Source organism: Nicotiana sylvestris, chromosome 1 (assembly GCF_000393655.2).
Source record: "Nicotiana sylvestris chromosome 1, ASM39365v2, whole genome shotgun sequence".
Classification (NCBI taxonomy): domain Eukaryota; kingdom Viridiplantae; phylum Streptophyta; class Magnoliopsida; order Solanales; family Solanaceae; genus Nicotiana; species Nicotiana sylvestris.
The window spans coordinates 167,509,300-167,529,809 of record NC_091057.1 but is presented as its reverse complement, the minus strand read 5'-3'; the positions used below and the strand labels follow the sequence as shown (position 1 = coordinate 167,529,809).

Below are 20,510 nucleotides of genomic sequence, written 5' to 3'. Positions count from 1 at the left end.
AAATTGCAGAGCCCTAAAATATTAATTTATTTTAAAGTAAAATGTATGAGGAATCGAGAAAGATAATTTGGACTTCAAGCAATTAATTTATACGTATTTGTTTTGTCTTAATCATGTATTACTTTTGTTAAGATTTATAAATTTTTCCAAATTTAATTTTTGACATTCTCGCATATAATATAGATCTTTTACGTCATCGCTTCATAATGAAATACATGATTTCAATGAACAATCTAGAACCGTGTAAACTCAAATAAGTCTACTTTTACTATTTTTTCCAACAGAGATAATCATTAGAATGTACACATATAATATGCAAATGCTTTAAACAATTAAAGAAAATTAAGGACATCACTAACATTTATGGGAAAATTATTTCTGGTCAATTAGAAAAAACGAATGAGGTAAAAAGAAGAAAAAACTAATTTAAGCAAAACAAAAGAACATGGGACAACTGTATTGGAACAAAGGTACATAATTTTCTATTCATCATTAGAATGTACACAGATAATATGCTACAGTTTGAATAGTTAAAAAAACTTAAGGAGTTGATCGATAGTTTAGGGCGAAATAAAAATCTAGGGAGAAAGACAAATCAAGTTAAAAGAAGGAGAATCTAATTAACGGCAAAGAAAAGAACAGAGTACAACTGTATTGTAACAAAAGGATTGCATAAAATTATATTTTTCTATTTTCATATGTCACAATTAGTTTTTAGTGTTCGTAACTTTAAGTACAATATTATATGATTTTATATAAAAATTTGTAAATAGTGATGTTAATAGTTCATACCTTTATTATCCGAGTAATATTTAGGCCATTTTTGGTTCCGTATGCATATTCTATTTTTCTTGCGAGTTTCCTCTGTTCTTCCATGTCAAAGTGCCGTAGAAACAAAATTTGGTGTGAGAAGTGGTAGAGTCCTTTGGAAAAGCAAAGCCAAATTTGGTGGGGCTAGTTGCCAACCCTTAGTGTGATGAAGCTGATGTACAACAACTCTATTTTCTGGTGATCTCATCTGATTCTTTCAACGATTTCTGAAGCAACCACAAGACTTGAAAACAATACTAATTTCTAAGAGAAAGTATCAACAAACCTAAAAGCATGAGAGTCTTGGACGCATATCACACAAATTAACAGCCGTTGAAATTGGCAAGTTAGTCGGAATATGCTACCTATCCAGATTTGAACAGTTACAAATGGTTACAGATCGTGGGTAGGTTTACATAGCGTAGGTTTAGATAAAATCTAAAATATAGGGCAAGTGAGATATAAACGTGTGTATTCACGTTCATATGTAAAATCAGTTAGTACTTGTTAAAAATAAAACAAGCTGAAACTTTTAGTTCACGAAAATGGAATATCGAATTTTGCTGGAGATTTTCTCCAAAAATATAGGTCTAAAAAATGTGCCCCTCCTAAACGTGCACATAAGCTTTAGGATGCTTTTGATATTTTGCTTCTTACAAAATAAAAATATCTGATATTATGCGATTTTTTGTCCAATTTATTTTTAATTCCAATTTTATTGGAGCTATGTCTTAAAGTGCCAAATGTCTTATTGTGATGATGCCACTTGTCAAAAAATAGTGGCTTTTGCCTCTCCTCTTATTAATAGATAGATGTTAATGTTTGAAGCACTAGGCACCGCTAAAGTAATATTTTTTTTTATTACAATCGCATGTTGTTAATGCTTGAGACAGGTGTATATATATAGCAACAAACTGGCAGACGACTAAGCAAAACATGAAAGCAATATGCAAATTTTTGAAAATTAAATGATCTATCTCCTCCTTTGTTAATATCTTTCTTTTGAGAATGTATCGAATACCTATGCAAATCAAACCGTATTAGTAATAATATTAGTGTTCTTTTTTCTGAAAAATATTATTAAAATTATTTCCAGGATAAGGATGTATTGAAGTACTCTGTGTTTTGGAACAAAAACCAAAAGTACTCCGCTCAAATTAAACAATAAATTGTTGATTTCTTCAACACTTATCAATTGCTATGGTCGCGCCTTGTGTTCATTTCATGTTAAGGAAATTTATCGTGGAATTATTTTATACCAATATATTCGACCAAATAAAAAAAAGTAATCTGACTAAAAAGAGAAAAGTGGAACTGAAATGAAGGAAATGTCATTGAAAAAGATGCCTTCCAAAGTAGGTAGAAATAAAAATGTCAATTAGAGAGTATTAACAAATTAAAGTAATTTTACTTATGTCTACTCCATTACCTGTCTCAAGATCATCATTTTGCAATATTTGCTTGAAAGAAGAATTCATAGAAAGTTCTATATGTATTATAAGAACATAATGCTTTATGAAAGGAAATAAGTAGGCACATCCATAATATCCAGTGCGGTTTAGCCTCTATAAATTTTCTCTAAAAAATTTCATTGCATCTATTTCTCCAGGAAAAAAGATGAAAAGACAAAATTCAATTTAGACCTGATTTTCAAATCGCGGGAAGTGCTCTTTTTATTATTACCAAGTTGACTTTAAAACCTAATCCAATCAAGATCTCCATTTCCTTTAACTTGACGTCTTTATCACATGAATCATATATCCTACTCCTATATAATTATAGGCTATAACTATAATAGTTATTATTATACCAGTGAATGGCTGACATTATAAGATTAACTTCACATTAACACTAATGGGAACAGAAAGTAATAGCTTTGAAACAAAACCCTGCCTTTCGCTCTTATCTTTTAATTAACTAGTCTCAGGGTATATCAATGAGTATATAATTTTAAAAAATTACGTAAATATTATTAAATAATATATTTGAGTTATTGAATAAAAATTAAAAAAATAATTTATTTATTTTTGCATTCGGGATTCGTGCTTTTGCAATGATATAGAAAATAGAGATACTTTTTTAAACTCCTTCTTACTCGAATAACATCTTTTTCTCTTCATCGATATTTTCGCATAATATTTAAAAATTATATTTAATTATTAGAAAAATAGTTAATTAAGTACATGCATCTTAATTTAATAGTAAGAATATATAGTGTCCTCCCCTTAGAATTATAAGTTCAAACATATTTCATATAAAAATTGTCGTAAACAAATATAAGCAAAAGACAATGTAATACTGTTATTTCTCCCCAAACAATATTTATGTTAAGACAATGTAATATTGTTATTTCTCCCAAACAATATAAGTAAATGATAATAGATCTTTGTGGTCTGGGCCTTATCTGGACCCCGCACATATAGTGCACCGAGCTTTCTTTAATATTTATATTAAAGTCCTAAATATTAGGACTTCCTACATAATTTAACACAAGAAATATTTTATAACCAAATTAGTTGATTTCAAAGTACTATATATTACGATAATAACTAAATTACGATATTGTCTAATTTGAAGTTTAATTTTAAATGGTAAAAAAAGGCGAACGATATTTCATTAAGGGCTTTCGTGCATTTAATATAGATAGATAGAACGATATGTAAGTTATTATGTATTCTAGAAATTAATCAATTTAGTAGTGTACTTGATTAATCTTCTTTTTTTTTAACGTTTTAATTTAAAATCCTACAAATGATATGGAGATTAGACGTGGTAAAAAGCTAGTATTGTTTTTCCTTTTGAAACAAAAGTCTTTATTGTATTAAAATCACGTCTTCCTATTGCAAATAAAATTGTAATACAATCTAATAAGAAAAGATTAACAAATTAATTCTAGTTGATATTAAAGTTCTAACTTTAGGAAAATTAGCATAAATGGTAATTGAATGTTTATTCCTAAATATTAGGAAGGCAACTTAAATTACAATTTTATCTAGTGTAAAGTCGATTTTTTAAGGGTAAAAAAGTCGAACGACATTTCGTTAAGGGTCTTCGTGCTTTTAATATAGTATAGATTAGGTTGACAGTAAGCACTTGTGTAGGGTAAGACTGCGTAAAATAAATCTTTGTGGTCCCGTCCTTTCTCGGACCCCGCGCATAAGGTAGCTTAGTACATCGGGTTGCCTTTATAGCAGTCCTGCTTGAATTTTGAAAGTCTTTCACGCTCATGACTAAAATCAGCAATGCCACTTCCTGTACTCATTGATGCTATCAATGAAAGACAAGAACAAAGAGGTCTAAAACAGAAACTTAACTATCCGTGCATAGTCCAAATTCACATAGAGACTTTACAAGGATATGCTGCAATGCGTGAAAGTAGGGTTGTTCATAGTTCGTTTTGAATCGGATTTTTCCTAAAAAGAGACCAAACCAAATAAATTGGTTTTTCAAATATTAGAACCAAATCAAACCAATTAAGTCGGTTTTTCCTCGATTCAGATTATGTCGGGTTTTGTCGGATTTTCGATTTTTTCAGTTATTTGTCAGTTTTTTCTTAAATATAAGGTATAAACTACCAAACAAATATTCCGGCGACCACATTTTCAACGTAACATATCAAATCAATTGCCCTTTGAGAAATCTATTATTTACCAAGATATATTGATGATAATTTAATCAAATAGTGATGAATAATTTAAGGACTCAATTAAAAATATATTATTTTTAATACGAAATGGATTCTTACACTTAACAAAAGAAAACTACCAATCAAACTAGAATGTAAAGGTAAAGAACTATACTAAAAGTGCAAACTATTAACATTTAACATAAATTTTTTGAAACTTTGTATAAAAATATACATATATACAAGTGTAATAATAAATTTGAAATAGCTAATCTTATAGTCGGTTTGGTTCGGTTTTATTCTGATTAAAACCAAAACCAAACCTAATTTGATCGGTTTTTAAAATTCAAAACCAAAACCAAACCAAACCAAACCAAAAGTATCGATTTTTTTGGTCGGTTTGGCTTGGTTTTCGATTTGGTTCGGTTTTTCGGGTTTTTATGAACACCCCCACGTGAAAGAGAATAGAAGATAAGTGAGAAAAACTTTAATGCAAGTTCTCACCATCGAAGAAAACGTTGGTTCTGTACAATGATGGAATTGGCATAAGCATTACGTGATAAGTTTATGTACAGAGATTCAACTTTGGTTCCTAACTATATACTGTAGCATATCAAGATATTCATTTTCTTCACCTTTAGGTTTCAGGAACTTTTATTTTCTCCCTGATTGTCTGAAGAAATATGAGCATAATTCAAGTGAAATTAGCTTTGTTATGTTTCTGAAATTGGACATAATGAGTCAAACAACCTTTTGGTATTATTCTGATCAAGCATCAACGCTTGGGCCAGGGTATGCTGGCAGACTCATTATCCGCTTGTCAACAACTGGACCTCCAACTGTAAAATGATAGAGACTCTGAAACTCTGATCCTTTGAGCCCAAGAACTTCATGCACTGGCAATGATCATGCAAAAGGAAGGGTGATAGGTTAGTGGCAATACAACACCCAATTAATCTCTAGTCGAGTACAGTTATCAAGCTATAACACGACACCACTTACTAATCATCTGGAAAAAGAAAGGGGAAGATGAAAAGGGGCATACTGGATCATTCACAGACGTCAAATACCAAAGATCCAGAAGGAAGATAAATGCATATGTTCAGGTTCACATTTTGCTAATACGATTACTTTAGATTTTTTACGCTCCGGAGGTAGTACATACATTAGGTTTTCTATGTGACAGATTTCAACGGAAGAACAAGGTGATTTAAACAAAAGGTGATAACAATAGTAAGAATCACAATAAGTTAATTCCACAAGTTCATATTACTTCTTCCATAAAATCCACAACCAAGTTCAAATTAGTATTAGACTTCTCAATGTCCTCTTTCATTTCCCTCCACTTCCTCCTTTACATTTTTCAGGGTTCTCTTTTGGCTCATTCTTTTTTATGGCGGCGGTGTCGGGGCAAACTTGCGCACACATCCACCAATACACCTCGTACCAACTACCTCCCAGTAGCATAGGTACCGGGTAACTATGCATACCAAGTATTTTTTTTACTCCACTGAGATTTGAACCTTGAAACCTCATGGTTCTCCTCCCATTTCATTAACCGCTAGGCTACACCCTTGGGTGCAAGTTTCTCTTTCGGTCTTTAAGATTAGGAACTGGCAAGTAAAATATCTTTTGCATATCTTAAGTAGAAAACACAATTCTAAACATGATATTATTGTTTCCAGCTTCTATGGACATTTTTATTCCCTAAATGAGGTTCAACAAGGAAAGAGACTCTTGGCATGTGTGAGTAATAAACATTTACAATGTGAAGATAAATAGAGAGGGTAGAGAGAATATACCAGGATCGTCAAAGAAACAGCCAATTCCGGTTGCAGAGATGCCAACTGCATGCGCTTCAAGATACAAAACTTGTCCCAGAACTCCTGTCTCCCAAAATAACCGTGGGTACATCCAAGAACCCTTGTTGCGCAAAGTCGGCTCAAAATGGGCAATCATACCCAAGCTGAAGCAGCCATCACTAGCAATGTCCTGCATAAAGAATTTCCCAAAGAGGTCATTTGAAGCGCTACAAGCAACAAATGAGCTTGATCTGACTGTAAGTCCACCTAGCATCATGATTCTACATAGTATGACAATTAACAGAGATAAGAACTAGTAAAGGATCAACAATATTAAGTATGACAAAACGTTTGTTTTACCCTTGTCTTTAGCTTTATTTCCGTTGGAGAATGAAAACACTTCATTCTAAATTTTATAATCAGATATACAGCACTTAGTATGAAAGGGGGAAAAGAAATAAAATAAGATTTTACAGTTAAACAACCAAGAACACATTTACAATGGTAAGAACTAATCATATGTTTTGTGAGTTTGTACAATGACAACTTTTTTGAAAATTCCACCACAATGTCAGAAAGTTGTAGGCACCATAATTGTAATGTGAAAAGACTCATTAATAACGAGATAATAGAGAAATGGAGGATGAAAAATCTGGATATGAAGTAAAAATATTAATGTCACTATATCTTCTGGTACCAGAGGTATCTGATCAGAGAAATAGTAACAATCTGACAGGTATAAGTTATGCGCAAGTATGATCATATCAAAGTAACAACAATAATTAAGCTTCAACACAAAAATAAATTGGTCGGCTCTATGAATCCTCAACATCTGTTCTGATCCATATGCACCGGTTTCATTCCAGCACTTATATTTGATCATATCAAAATAACAACAATAATTAAGCTTCAACACAAAACTAGATTGGTCGGTTCTATGAATCCTCAACATCTGTTCTGATCCATTTGCACCGGCTTCATTCCAGCACTTATATTTGTCTTTAAAGACAAATTGATCCCAACTAATATGACTTATCCAAAAGCAGCTCCACTAATATGATCAAATCAAAGAGCAGAAGTATATACCTGATGGCATGACAATCGTTTTGAAAGCTCCATGCAGTCGCCTCTTGACAGTTCATACAGAGGAAGATCATCAGGACAACCATCTGGTTTCACCCATTTGAATTCAGCTCTAGTAGCTTTCTTAAGATCATCCAAATGGTTCTCATTCCTCACCAAAAAATATAATCCACTAGGCAAGCCAACAACTCTATGAACAAACAGAGCAGCATGCACTTCACCATCCCAAGCCAGTGATCTAAATGGCAATGCCAATTGCCTAACATGCTTCTCTCTGTCATGCGAACCAGAAGGCATACAATGCAATAACATCTGATAAAATGTTTCTTTTGCCATTTCGGTAAAACCATCCATATCAACCGCGCTCCTACGCTTCCTAACCAATTCCCTTAAACTAAAATCCTTATAAGAGCTTTCACTGGTTGTTCCACTACTCTGAAATGGATCAACTACGGATCCATTAAACATTGTTAATGGCTTTTTCGCTGCTTCGGCTGTTCTATATATAATATCCCAACAAATATGCTCTTTACTAAGCACATTAGGCTTACCCTTCCAATCCAAACCCGAAAACTCCGAAATACCATTACTTAACTCCTTATAATCCACTTCAAATTCATTCACACCACTAGGAAAAACCAAAAGAACACAATCCGGATGTTCCAATTCGATCTCAGGCATTGTCCCTTTCACGGGCCGAGACGGGATATTAAACTTGGGAAAAAGTTCAAGGCCCATTAACTTCTCCAACTCCTCATAACCCAATCCATCTAGAACCTTCACATCCCATCCAAGCCCTGCTGCTGCCATTGAAACAGCAGCAATAGCATGGCCCACATCATGATTACAATACCTAAATGCCCTTTCACCATACTTCCAAGCTTCTCTCCAAAAAATAGATGATAACCCAATAAGGAAAGAGTTTTCAGGGAAGAATCTTGTGAAGAACCCAGATTGAAATTGGGCTCTAATTTCCAAAGAATGCTCTTTTGGAGCATAATGGGCCACAAAACCTTTATCTGACACTGATTCAACAGGTGGACTAATAATATAAGCTTCGGTTGGATGAAGGTTTCCACTACTAGGGTTTACACGAAGGGACCAAGTTGAAAACCCAGTAGATTTCCAAGCTGATAGGGCTAAAGAATCGTAAAAAAGCTGAGAAATTGTGGAATGGGAAATGGGTTTTGGAAAAGGGAGAGTCTTGAAAAGTGAGGAGTAAAGAGGAGATGATTCATCGGGAAATGGAGAGTGTAAGAGAGGGATGAGTGGAGAAGAAACGTAACGACGAAAAGGGTTGGGCTGATTAGCCCAATCAAGACCACGAGGGCCACGAGCGTAGTTGGTGAAAGAGTGTTTGGTTTCTTTGTGGTATTTCAAGACTTGCGCTAATAATAAAGCTTGTTTTTCTTCATCTTCTTGTTGTTGGTCCAAGTGTTGATGAGTTGTTTCTGAAGATGAAGTGGACATGGAGTGAATTGGGATTATTAGTTTTCTGGGGATGATTTTGGGGTTGAAGAGGAGAGGTTGACGGTGGAAGGGAAGAGGAATTTTGTGATGAAGAAGATGCATTTTTCTGCTGTTTTCTTTTTTTGTTTCTATAACTGTCATTAACCATATTTTGGGAAGGGGGTAATGTTCTAGAGAACAACTTTGCCTGAAGTTTTCGGAATGTTCCATGTTTGATGGGCCCATATTAGAGGGCGAACGGCACAAATAGCCACTAAAAGCAGTGGCTTTTATTTTAAAGCCACTGTTAGAAAATTTTCAATGTATTTAGACTTTAGCCACTCCTTTAAAAAACTTATACCTGACTGGACGAAAATGTCCTTCTGGTATAACTTATACCTATGCTATCAACATAAGCAGCAGTTACACAAAGAGAAGAAGCGAGCAGCAGCAGCAGTTACCACAGCGGCGATCAACTGAGGACGAACCACCATTTCTCTTCCCAATTTCAAAAATTCAACATTCTAATCCAAAAAAACGACATAGATAAACAGTAAGTTGTAATTTCATGTGTTTTTATCGATTTTTATTTCGCTATAGTTATACTTTTTTAGATTTGTATTGATTTGATTATATATTAGATAAGAATTTGATTTTTTTTGAATTTCTGGATTGATAAATTTATAGGACATTGCCTCCTATGATAATTCTGTATTCCGGACATAGTGTCTTCATTTTGGAAATTGAATTCAAAAAAATAAGAACACTATGTCCTTAACTTTGATTCTACTGGCCTCATTTTGCAAATTGAATAAAAAAACTTAAGGACAAAATGTCCTTCACTTTGTTGCTGTTCTTCTGTATACAAAGTCCTTAACTTTTAATTCCATGTTTAAATGGTAAGGACTGACAATCCTTAACTTTAATTACATATTTAAATGTTAAAGGACAGACAGTCCTTAACTTTTAATTTCTGGTTCAAAAATTAAGGACTGACAGTCCTTAACTTTTAATTCCATGTTTAAATGTTAAGGACAAGCAGTCCTTAGCTTTTAATTCCATATTTAAATGTTAAGGACTGGCAGTCCTTAACTTTTAATTCCATGTTTAAAACTTAAGGACTGGCAGTCCTTAACTTTAATTACATGTTTAAATGTTAAAGGGCATGCAGTCCTTAGCTTTTAATTTTTGGTTCAAAAGTTAAGGACTGACAGTCCTTAACTTTTAATTCCATGTTTAAATGTTAAGGACTGACAGTCCTTAACTTTAATTATATGTTTAAATGTTAAAGGACAGACAGTCCTTAGCTTTTAATTTCTGGTTCAAAAGTTAAGGACATGCAGTCCTTAAGTTTTAATTTCTGGTTCAAAAGTTAAGGACAAACATTCCTTAAGTTTTAATTTCTTGTTCAAAAGTTAAGGACTGGAAGTCCTTAACTTTTAATTCCATGTTTAAATGTTAAGGACAGGCAGTCCTTATCTTGGTCTTGCACTTACATTACACGTGTTCTTAATTCTACAAGGATTGCTTTATAACGTATGTCCTTTGTTTCCCATTCTCTTGACTTGTAGGATGGAAACAATATGCATAATAGTTGCTTTTAATGGTAGATGGACTGAAGACTATAAATATCTTGATCATCAAACAAAGCTTTTCCTAGCACCTGAGTCAATTCAGTTTGAAGATTTCGTTAAACAGATTTTTGAGCTTATTGAATTGGATAGAGAAAAGTTTGAAATAGTGATATGGTTTGATATCAACCTTGGAACAAGCAAAGGAATGCTTGTATCCAAAGATTTAGATCTTCACACATGTATAGAGTTGCTAAAAACTCATTCACTCTTCAAGAGCTGTCGTTTCATAGTTGATATTTCGGAAAGAGTTTTTGCATCAACAAGCAATGAACATGCCAACACAAAAACTCAACATGACAATCAAGAGCGATGCCAACAGATAGTTGAAGTAGATATGGTTGAAGCTCAACCATTAAATGAAGAGGTACATCAAACATTTGATTCTATTCAAGTAGAAGGACAAAGCATTATAGAGATTGACAACGAACAAGCTTTGGGTATTCAAGTCTTAGAGAGTGCACCGGTAATCGAAGCAGTTGCTGACAAAACCTGCACTCAAATAACTAGACGAAGATCAAATTTGAAACAAAAAGAATCCCCAACTACGATATTAAGAGAAAATGCTTCTTTGGATAAAATAAAAGTCGGATCAGTATTTGACAAGAAGAAGAGCATAATTAACTGTTTTTCCAATATAGCAATCAAAGGACATTTTGAATTCAAAGTTGTTAGATCAAGCTCAATAAGATATTCGTTGACATGCAATGATGATAGGTGTCGTTGGTGTGTGCGTGCTTTCAGAATTAAAGACTCAACATTATTCAAGATAGTAAAGCTTGAGAAAAAGCATGACTGCTCTGTTAACACTAGGAAAGCAGATCAAAGGCATGCTACTTCAAAGTTGATTAGTGGTTACATTATCGATAATCTTCGGGACCCAAGATTTGAAGTAACACCAGCTTTTGTCATGGCAGAGATGCAAAAATTGCATGGACTAGACATTGGATATCACAAGGCGTGGCGTGCTATTCAACATGCTTCCACTTTAATAAGAGGAAGTCCTGAAGAAAATTATGAATTGTTGTGTTCATACTTGTATATGATGACAAGTAAGAACCCGGGAACTTATACTAACATAAAGATAGACGACAACAACAGGTAAACAATTTAGGACATGCTGTCTTTAGCCTTGTTAACTTTTGAGTTGTAACCAGAAGTTGAGGACTGCCTATCCTTAAGTTTTGAACTTGTAATTAAAAGTTAAGGACTTCCAGTCCTTAAGTTTTGAACTTTGAAATAAAATTTAAGGACAGCATGTCCTTAACTTTATAACTTGTAAATGTAAGTTAAGGACCGACTGTCCTAAACTTCAGGTATTTTAACCTTGTTTTATATTGTATTTTCAGGTTTCTTTATATGTTTTACGCATATGGATCATCGATAGCTGGTTGGAATCATTGTAGACCAGTGATTGCTATTGATGCGACTTTTTTGAAGTCAAAATATCGTGGTGTTTTAATGATTTCAGTTTCAAAAGATGCAAATAACCAAATTTTCCCATTAGCCTTTGGAATAGCAGAATCTGAAAACAACAATTCCTATGAGTGGTACTTTAGTCAGCTTCGCAATGCAATTGGGAGCCGTGAGAATTTGATTTTTTTATCAGACAGGCATCAAGCTATTGCAAATGGCATTGTAAAGGTATATCCTGAAAGCCATCATGGGATTTGCATCTATCATTTGGAGCAGAACCTAAAGCGAAGAAAGGTGAAAAGTGAGGTCATAAAACTTTTCCAAAGTGCTGCAAGAGTATACAAGCGTAAAGAATTTGACATATACATGTCAGATATTGCAAATGTAGATAAGAAAACTTATGACTACTTGATGGAAGAACCACCGGAAAGATGGGCACGTTCTTGTAGTCCACAACGAAGATATGACATGCTCACAACAAACATAGTTGAGTCGATGAATTCAGTGCTATTAGAAGCAAGGGAGCTGCCTATACTAAGAATGATGGATTTCATTCAAGTGAAGCTACAACGTTGGTTTTATGAAAGAAGAAATAAAGCAGAAGGAACATTTTATGATGTTTCTTGTTGGGTAGAGGAAGAATTGAAGAAAAGAATAGATTTAGCATTTACTTTGAACGTAAGTATTATGTTTTATGTTTATATTATGATTTTAACATAATGTACTCACTTATAATTTTTCAACATTGAAGGTCTTCCCTGTTGATTCATGGCGTTCTAGAGTTGAAGAAGAAGGAATAACTTTCTTGGTAGACTTAAACAAAAGAACATGTGATTGTTTTCAATTTCAACTTGATGAATCACCATGCATACATGCAATTGCAACTATCGAGAAGAGAAACATCAAGAAGTCCGACTTTTGTTCGCACTGGTACTTAAAGGAATCTTGGCTGAAAACATATGAAAGACAAATACATCCTGTAGGACATACTGATTCTTGGATTGTACCAGAGAGTGTTAAGTCACAAATTGTTAAACCTCCAGATTTCAAAGTGCCACCAGGTAGAAGGCAAAAGAAAAGGCACATTCCTGCTACCGAGCCATCAAAAATAACATTCAAATATGGTCGTTGCAGAAGAATTGGTCATAATAGAACAGCTTGTATATATTCTCCGGCACTCCATCCATTTTCAAGAAAGCATAGAGAAGAGTAGAAATATACACTTATATTTATCGACTCTTTTAAGTTTTTGCTATAGATTGCATTCATTATTATTCTAATTTGAGCGGTTGCCTAGATTTTCAATATTTATATCTTGTTACGTTCTTTTAATTTCTTTTGAGTTCAACAATTAAAAGTTATTAACAGGAGTCAGTAAGTTCAACTTGCAATTTTGAAATTTTAAGGACTGTCTATCCTTAACATTGAATTTCAAGTTCAAAAGTTAAGGACATGAGGTCCTTAAGTTATAGTCCCATGTTAAAAACTTAAGGAATGTATGTCCTTAACTTTGAATTTTAAGTTCAAACGTTAAGGACATGAGGTCCTTAAGTTATAGTCCCATGTTAAAAATGTAAGGACTGTCTGTCCTTACTTTGAATTTCAAGTTCAAAAGTTAAGGACATGAGATCCTTAAGTTATAGTCCCATGTTAAAAACTTAAGGACTGTTTATCCTTAACTTTGAATTTCAAGTTCAAAAGTTAAGGACATGAGGTCCTTAAGTTATAGTCCCATGTTAAAAACTTGAGGACTGTTTGTCATTAACTACATGAGTCCTTAAGTTTGAAATACAAGTTCAAAAGTTAAGGACATGAGGTCCTTAAGTTATAGTTCCATGTTCAAAACTTAAGGACTGTCAGTCCTTAACTTTGAATTTCAAGTTCAAAAGTTAAGGACATTTGGTCCTTAACTTTGAATTTGAAGTTCACTTACACTTAGTCATGAACAAATACTAACAAACTCAATGGACAAATCAACAGTTGAGAGAAACAACGAAATAAATAACAAAATGCCTTGACATAACTTTTGAAATTGTAATTTTGCATAGCTGTTACAAAAAATTACGCTATGCCAACAAAACAAAATATAAGTGCCTTTTCACAAATTTACAGAATATTTCAGAACTATCCTAAACTGGCAGAATTCAGATGTCACCTTTACAGCAATTTTATACAAAATAACACCACAATTTCTTTACAACTCCTTTGGACAGAATGTTTCATTTTCACTCTCATAATCATCACCAACATTTTCTGGTGGAGTATCATAACCAGAATTTCTTTTCCATTCACCATGTTCCCAAAGATTTGCAGCAAGTTCTTTTCGAAAGTCTTTTATGTCTTCGGGTTGGAATTGCTGCACGTCCTTTCCAATCATCAACAACTCGACAAATTTGACCAGGAATGCACCACAATCAGTCCTAAGAGAAATGTAAGATATGCAGTGAATTAAACAATAAATCTTAAGTACATATAAATAATATAACAAATAACAACACGTACGATCCAGTTTGGTGTGGTGATCTTTACCACTGTATATCAAATTTGTTGAAGACATTCCCAAAAGACTTGTGATTTTTGTCAAACTGTGAGAACTTTAGCAAATGGGGGATCATGCGTGCATACATTTGCATGTAGTTCATTCCTGCTTTATATGGCTCACTGTATATGGAATCGTATACATCAATCTTTTTCTGATTCAAGTCCAATACTCCCAACAGAAAGTGTGTCACAGCTTTATCATCTTCTGAAGGAAGCCGACATGGAAAAAAGATTTTGTCAACCTCAGTCCATGCAATTCCACATCTACGGTTGTCCCCCACACATATGGTGTCAGAAATAACTGATTATCACCAGCACACCAAAATTCATCACTAGCATCTTCACTGAAATCTTTATACACAAGTGCCATATAATTATCAAAAAGAACATCAGTAGTTGTGCATCGAAAAGGATGATCGCGAGGGTGGTAGCATTCCTTTTTTCTCAGATAATAGAGAGCAATGTCAATATGCTTCATAAAAAGGCAAAAAATAAAACAAATCAATAACAAATCTGTCATAAAATAATGAAAAAATGATAAATTAATAATAGACAAAAATAAATGCCTTGTGAATTATCTAACCTTATCATCAAGAACAAATTTGCTATCTGAAAGCTCAAGGAAAAATATTTTGCTACTGATTTTTTGATGATACAATTTGTATGGTTTTTTCCTCACACTATTATCATCAACATATAAATCAATTTGTCCCCTGAAATTTTTGAAAATGTCAAGTTAGAATTTAATCCTGAACTTAGCCTTTCATGCTGAAAAATTAATGACAGGCAATCCTTAAATTTGAATTAGAAGTTCAAAAGCTAAGGACAATTGGTCCTTAACTTATAGATTCAAGTTTAAAACTTAAGGACTGTCTGTCCTTAAGTTTGAATTCAAAATCCATAAGCTAAGGACATGCAATCCTTAAGTTTGAGTATCAAATTCAAAAGCTAAGAACACTTGGTCCTTAACTTATAGATTAAAGTTTAGAACTTAAGGACTTTCTGTCCTTAACTTTGAATTCTAGGTTCAAATCTTAAGGACAAGAAGTCCTTAAGTTTTAAACTTGAATCTATAAGTTAAGGACAGTTAGTCCTAAAATTAGTCTTACAATCACAGAAGTTAAGGATGTAGTGAAACACATTAAGAGACTTACTATTTTTTGCGACCTCTCCTTTTCTCCTTGCCCAACCACACAATGAATTTCTTCACTAATTTTTCATCTTCTGTGGCATAATGAAAAATACACCTACGAGTATAAGTTGATTTTATCCAACCTGAACTCTTCGGAGTATATTGATTGTCTGCTTTGGAACTTACTGCTTTTCCTTCCTTATCAAAAGGAGATTTCAACTGCTAGCTTAACTTCTTGTTCCTTTTACCTCGACCAAGTTCTTCTTCAACATTTCCTTCACCCTCCATAGTTAAAGTCACATCAATGTCCATTTGTGTACTTGGAGGAGTAGGAGTAAAAAGAGAAAATGACGGACCATCATAACCAATATTGTCTCTCTTTCTTTTCCTTGTATATTGGTTAAGATCGTCATCATTAGTGTTCTCTTTGTTTTCCTCTGCTGGCGACACTATATATATATATATATACATATTCATATTAGTTTTCTGTAACAGGTCAAATGAAGAGACAAAATTTCAATTGTACATATAATAATTAGGGCACAATCAGTACCTGTCTTCTCCGCAGTACCTTCTTGTGTTTTTTCAAGAGACAACTCAGCTAAGATATTGCGTGCAACATTTTCTTTTTCTTGCAATTCCACATTTTCTTTATCTTGCAGTTGTTCACCATGATCTTTAGATGCTTGTTGACAAGATTCTGCAAAAATATTTACAAGAGGTAACATGTTAATAATCTTTAATTAAAACAAATATATATAAAATTAAAAAAGCACTGTCTAACCATTTGCAATATCCAAGATCATTCCAGCTACATCGTCATCATCACATGTTGCATCTATAGATTTGGAACCAATCTCACTTCTGCCTATGTCTTGAGATTGTAGTCCAGTTTTCTCTTGATATTGCACTCCAGCTTCTTCGCTTGCTGCTTCAAAAGATACTGTAATATTTGCAATTAATACCCATTCTAATAATTCACTAAAATAAAGATACAATATATAATGAAAATTTTATCTAACCTTGACTGACACAAGTTTGAACTCCAAATTTTTCTTTGTATGACAGCGGTGTAGAGAGATCATACGTTCCTTCTAAGCATTTGCATACAATCTCGCCGACACTTGTCCCCAATGGACTTGTTAAATCCTCCTGTGATTGCAGTCCACAAACTCTACAAATTTTCTGTGGCACTCCTTTCTCTTGTTGATTCTCCTACTCTTGACAATCTCCTAAATCTTCAACTTCTGCATGCACATGCATAGTTTATATGTATTAATCTATTGAATATACATTTCAACGGAAAAAAAATCAAAATCTATATCTAACCTTTCCCAATATCAGTAACATTTTCAGTTTCATCATCTAGATGTACATCTCTAAATTCTCTTTCATACTGACCCTCTGCATGCACATCCATATCATCACGTTCAACACCACCTGCATCTTGGTTGAATATGCCAGTAGGCTCAGTAGCACGACAATGATCATCAACTCCATATTTTCTAATTGGAACACTAGATTCTCTATCTGTGTTCATCTGATCAGCTTTCCCAAACATGTTCATCAAAGTATCAAGCTTTGATCCTAGAGTTTTCTTTAAATCCTGAGAAAGCAACTAAGTTACAAAGAGAAGGACAAGTTTAAAACTTAAGGACAGGCAGTCCTTAAGTTTGAACTCAAAGTTCAAAACTTAAGGACATGCAATCCTTAAGTTAAGGACAAGAAGTCCTTAACTTTGAATTCCAAGTTCAAAACTTAAGGACATGATGTCCTTAAGTTTCATTTCAAAGTTCAAAAGTTAAGGACAAGAAGTCCTTATCTTTCAATTCCAAGTTCAAAATTTAAGGACACAAAATCCTAAAGTTGGACTAACTGAAATTACCTTGATTTCATTCTCAATCTTTTTTTCTGATACAGCAATTTTCTGATTAACTCTGGTAACTTCTGCTTGCAAATTCTTCTTAAAACTCTCTGATAATCTCTGAATCAAAAAACATAATATAAAAAAAGGTGTTCGTAAGCAAGAAATAATCAAATAAAAAACTAATACTATTCAAAGGCAGAAACACATACTCTAACAATTTCCTTAAGTACGCCTTCGTCAAATTGTGTGGAAGAAGACCTTGAGCCTTGATCTTGTGAAACTGGCTCCTCCACACAAAGAGGCTCTGTACCTTCTTCTTCCACGGGAATAAAGGGTGAAACTTCAATCAACTTAAACACCTATTATATAAGAAAAACTAAACATAAGTATACATAACTAAAACAAATAAACAAAAAAAGAGATAGTAATTATATTAACTTACTTTTTCATTATGGAAATATTTTCTACAAAGAGCATCAAATTGCGGGGACTTCATTTCAGAATAACATAACATTCGAGGATAACCAGCTTCTTTGAAGTTCACAAATTGTTTCTCTTGGAAAATAGGAAGTACTTCCATAATCCAGACACAAAACGCAAAAGGAAAGCCAACTAAAGTGTAGCTATCAATATCTTTTTCTTTCTCTTTCTCCTTCTCAACATCATTCTCATTTGATTTCAAGCAACTCTTCAATGATTTTAATAGCGTCCCATAAGCAAGAGAGCCCCAGTTGAAGGAAGCGCAAAGTGCATCATCGTCAACAATTTTCATTATTTGCTCCGACACATTCCTATTTTTCCTCTTGCCCATCAAAACCGACTCAACAAAATAGAGTGTTGCCAACTTCAAAGCATCATCATCACTGCCAGCAAATGATGAAGTTGTACCATGTGGGCGACTAGAAATAAAACTATACAAATCAGCCAACTCAATTTTGTCCTTTCCAGGGAAATAGACTCTTAAAAGCCTATTCTCTTTCTCATTTAAACCTTTCATGTCAAGCGACGAATAAGACTTCAAACCAGTAATAATATGGAATGCATCACGAGTAAACTTAATATCGCGGTCAAATACCTTGAAGGTCATCGAATCAGGTTCATTACTAACAATTTCAGAAAGCAATACACAGTGCATAAGTTTACCCGAGAACTTCACACTTTGTAATCTGAAGAAGTTGCCAAAAATACTTTCCCTCAATTTCTTCCATTGTCTATTCGACAAAAAACTTTTAATTGTTTCCTTATATTGAAAATCTCCTTTCCAATGTACCAGAAAATTACGCCAATCGTCAAAATCGAACAAATGATCGCCTTCCATTATAACACTAGAAAAGAAGGAAAAACAAACAAAGATTAGGACTTAACTTAAAATTTCAAGTTTAAAAGTTAAGCAAATACAATCCTTAACTTTAAATTTTAAGTGCAAACGTTAAAGAAATACAGTCCTTAACTTATACTTTCAACTTCCAAAGTTAAGGACACTTAGTCCTTAACTTCAAGTTTCATGTGCAAAAGTTAAGGACAATCAGTCCTTAACTTTAAATTGTAAGTGCAAAGGTTAAGGAAATACAGTCCTTAACTTATACTTTCAACATCCAAAGTTAAGGACACTTAGTCCTTAACTTCAAGTTTCATGTGCAAAAGTTAGGACAATCAATCCTTAACTTTGAATTCCAACTACAAAATTTAATGTCGTTTCTTCCTTACATTTAATGAACACAGTTAACTGAAAATTCATAATCACAGTAAGCTTATGAATTTCTACGACTATTTTTATGAAATATACCTACATAATCAAATATATTGAATCAACCACAAACACATTTCAAATTTCACACACTAAAAATTTATCAAAAACAGAATCACACAAAATATACTACACTGAATCAACATATAATGCTAATTTTTGAAATTTCACACATACTTCACACGACATTGAACCAACTTACACATAAAGAAAAACAAAAATGAATAAAAAAAACATATTACCAGTCGCGATTGACAAAAGATGACAGAGAAGATGAATGAGCAAAAGTTTAACTGAGATTGCAGTTTGCATGCGAGGAAGATGAAGAAGCGCAGAACACGGAACCGTGAACCGCTCTCGTCTTAACTCTGAACGAATGAAAATAAAGGTTTTCGTCGATTTTGGGATTATACAAGAAATAGAGAAAGGGTAATTGTGTTTTTCCCCCTTAGTAGTGGCTATTTTTGATAAGCATTTTAAATAGTAGATAAAAATTAAATACACCCTTATTTAGTGGCTACTACACGCCATTTTTACCATATTAGATCACTTGCTCCGAGCGTCAACGGGTTACTTTCACTGGGCTCGGGTTTAAACCATACAAACAGTCCAATAGTGAATCTCAGGCCTGCAATTGATCTGATGTAGGCCCAGTGGGTGACATGAAAATTGAAAAGGATTTTTCGTAAAATATTATAGTTTAGAGTCTAGTAACTATTCATTATTATTTGTAGCTACTGTTTAATTATTACAAGCTTGTATCACTTGTATTCAAACATGCAACGAACATAGCATGTGTCTATTGTATTCGTTCGCGCAACGAATACAACCAAGGCGAATACAGAAATACATAAAGATAAAATTCTCTTGCTGAAAGCCGAACTTAAGATCTCCGCTAACGAAACGACTGCTCTAATTAACTAGGCTACGTGAGTTTGTTACTCTCTTATTTCAGTTCAAAATAATTAATTTTTATTTTATAAATATGCTATAAAATTTAAATATAGCTACGGCTAGTAAATTTGTGAAAAGTATATTTACAAACGATAAATTTGACGTTTGGCGTACTTTTCCCAAATGAGAATCCTACCAGCGACTTCCTTTCTCTTCAAAAAAAAAATGGAGGACAGATTTTAATATGGAGCTAGAACTTTGCATTTACTTTTCTCTCTGGCCTTAACCATGATGACGTTAGAGAAGTTTGGTGTGGTTGGCCAATGAGGTGGTGTCAGCCGCCCAATTGCGTCCGTGATTGTGAATTGGCACATAGAAGAGTGTGATATGCAACGGGAAACGGGCCAAAAAGTAGCTGATGTCGTCAGCTGCCAAATTTGGGTAACTCAATTTATTTCCATTCACTTCCCTCTAATTATTCCTCAACGACAAATAGTCAAACATATGATGGAC

General features: G+C 33.5%; 2 protein-coding genes and 1 long non-coding RNA gene across 3 annotated transcripts; 1 reads left to right on the top strand and 2 right to left on the bottom strand.

Annotated features, from left to right (window-relative positions):
• Positions 1–4,902: 4,902 nt before the first annotated feature.
• Positions 4,903–8,956, bottom strand: LOC104219300 (uncharacterized). Its single transcript, XM_009769964.2, has 3 exons — positions 7,324–8,956; positions 6,238–6,427; positions 4,903–5,331 (listed from the first exon to the last, which is right to left on the bottom strand). Exons 1-3 carry the CDS (start codon positions 8,929–8,931, stop codon positions 5,204–5,206), a joined length of 1,926 nt encoding a protein of 641 aa, XP_009768266.2. The 5' UTR covers positions 8,932–8,956; the 3' UTR covers positions 4,903–5,203.
• A 1,268-nt stretch (positions 8,957–10,224) lies between these two features.
• On the top strand, positions 10,225–13,029 carry LOC104248315 (uncharacterized). Its single transcript, XM_009804555.2, has 3 exons — positions 10,225–11,501; positions 11,750–12,494; positions 12,568–13,029. The coding sequence occupies exons 1-3, from the start codon at positions 10,225–10,227 to the stop codon at positions 13,027–13,029; spliced, it is 2,484 nt and encodes an 827-aa protein (XP_009802857.2).
• A 3,961-nt stretch (positions 13,030–16,990) lies between these two features.
• Positions 16,991–17,446, bottom strand: LOC138880706 (uncharacterized). Its single transcript, XR_011403353.1, has 2 exons — positions 17,375–17,446; positions 16,991–17,095 (listed from the first exon to the last, which is right to left on the bottom strand). It is a non-coding gene; the product is annotated as an uncharacterized lncRNA (long non-coding RNA).
• Between the last annotated feature and the right edge of the window lie 3,064 nt (positions 17,447–20,510).

What these genes read in the sequence shown, in the direction of transcription:
- LOC104219300 (XM_009769964.2), bottom strand. Translation starts at nt 8,931, where the DNA reads ATGACAGTTATAGAAACAAAAAAAGAAAACAGCAGAAAAATGCATCTT. An exon ending in AACGATTGTCATGCCATCAG is followed by an intron (nt 6,428 to 7,323) that starts GTATATACTTCT and finishes TTCTTTATGCAG; the next exon opens with GACATTGCTAGTGATGGCTG. An exon ending in CTGTTTCTTTGACGATCCTG is followed by an intron (nt 5,332 to 6,237) that starts GTATATTCTCTC and finishes GATCATTGCCAG; the next exon opens with TGCATGAAGTTCTTGGGCTC.
- LOC104248315 (XM_009804555.2), top strand. Translation starts at nt 10,225, where the DNA reads ATGTTAAGGACAGGCAGTCCTTATCTTGGTCTTGCACTTACATTACAC. An exon ending in AAGATAGACGACAACAACAG is followed by an intron (nt 11,502 to 11,749) that starts GTAAACAATTTA and finishes TTGTATTTTCAG; the next exon opens with GTTTCTTTATATGTTTTACG. An exon ending in ATTTAGCATTTACTTTGAAC is followed by an intron (nt 12,495 to 12,567) that starts GTAAGTATTATG and finishes TCAACATTGAAG; the next exon opens with GTCTTCCCTGTTGATTCATG.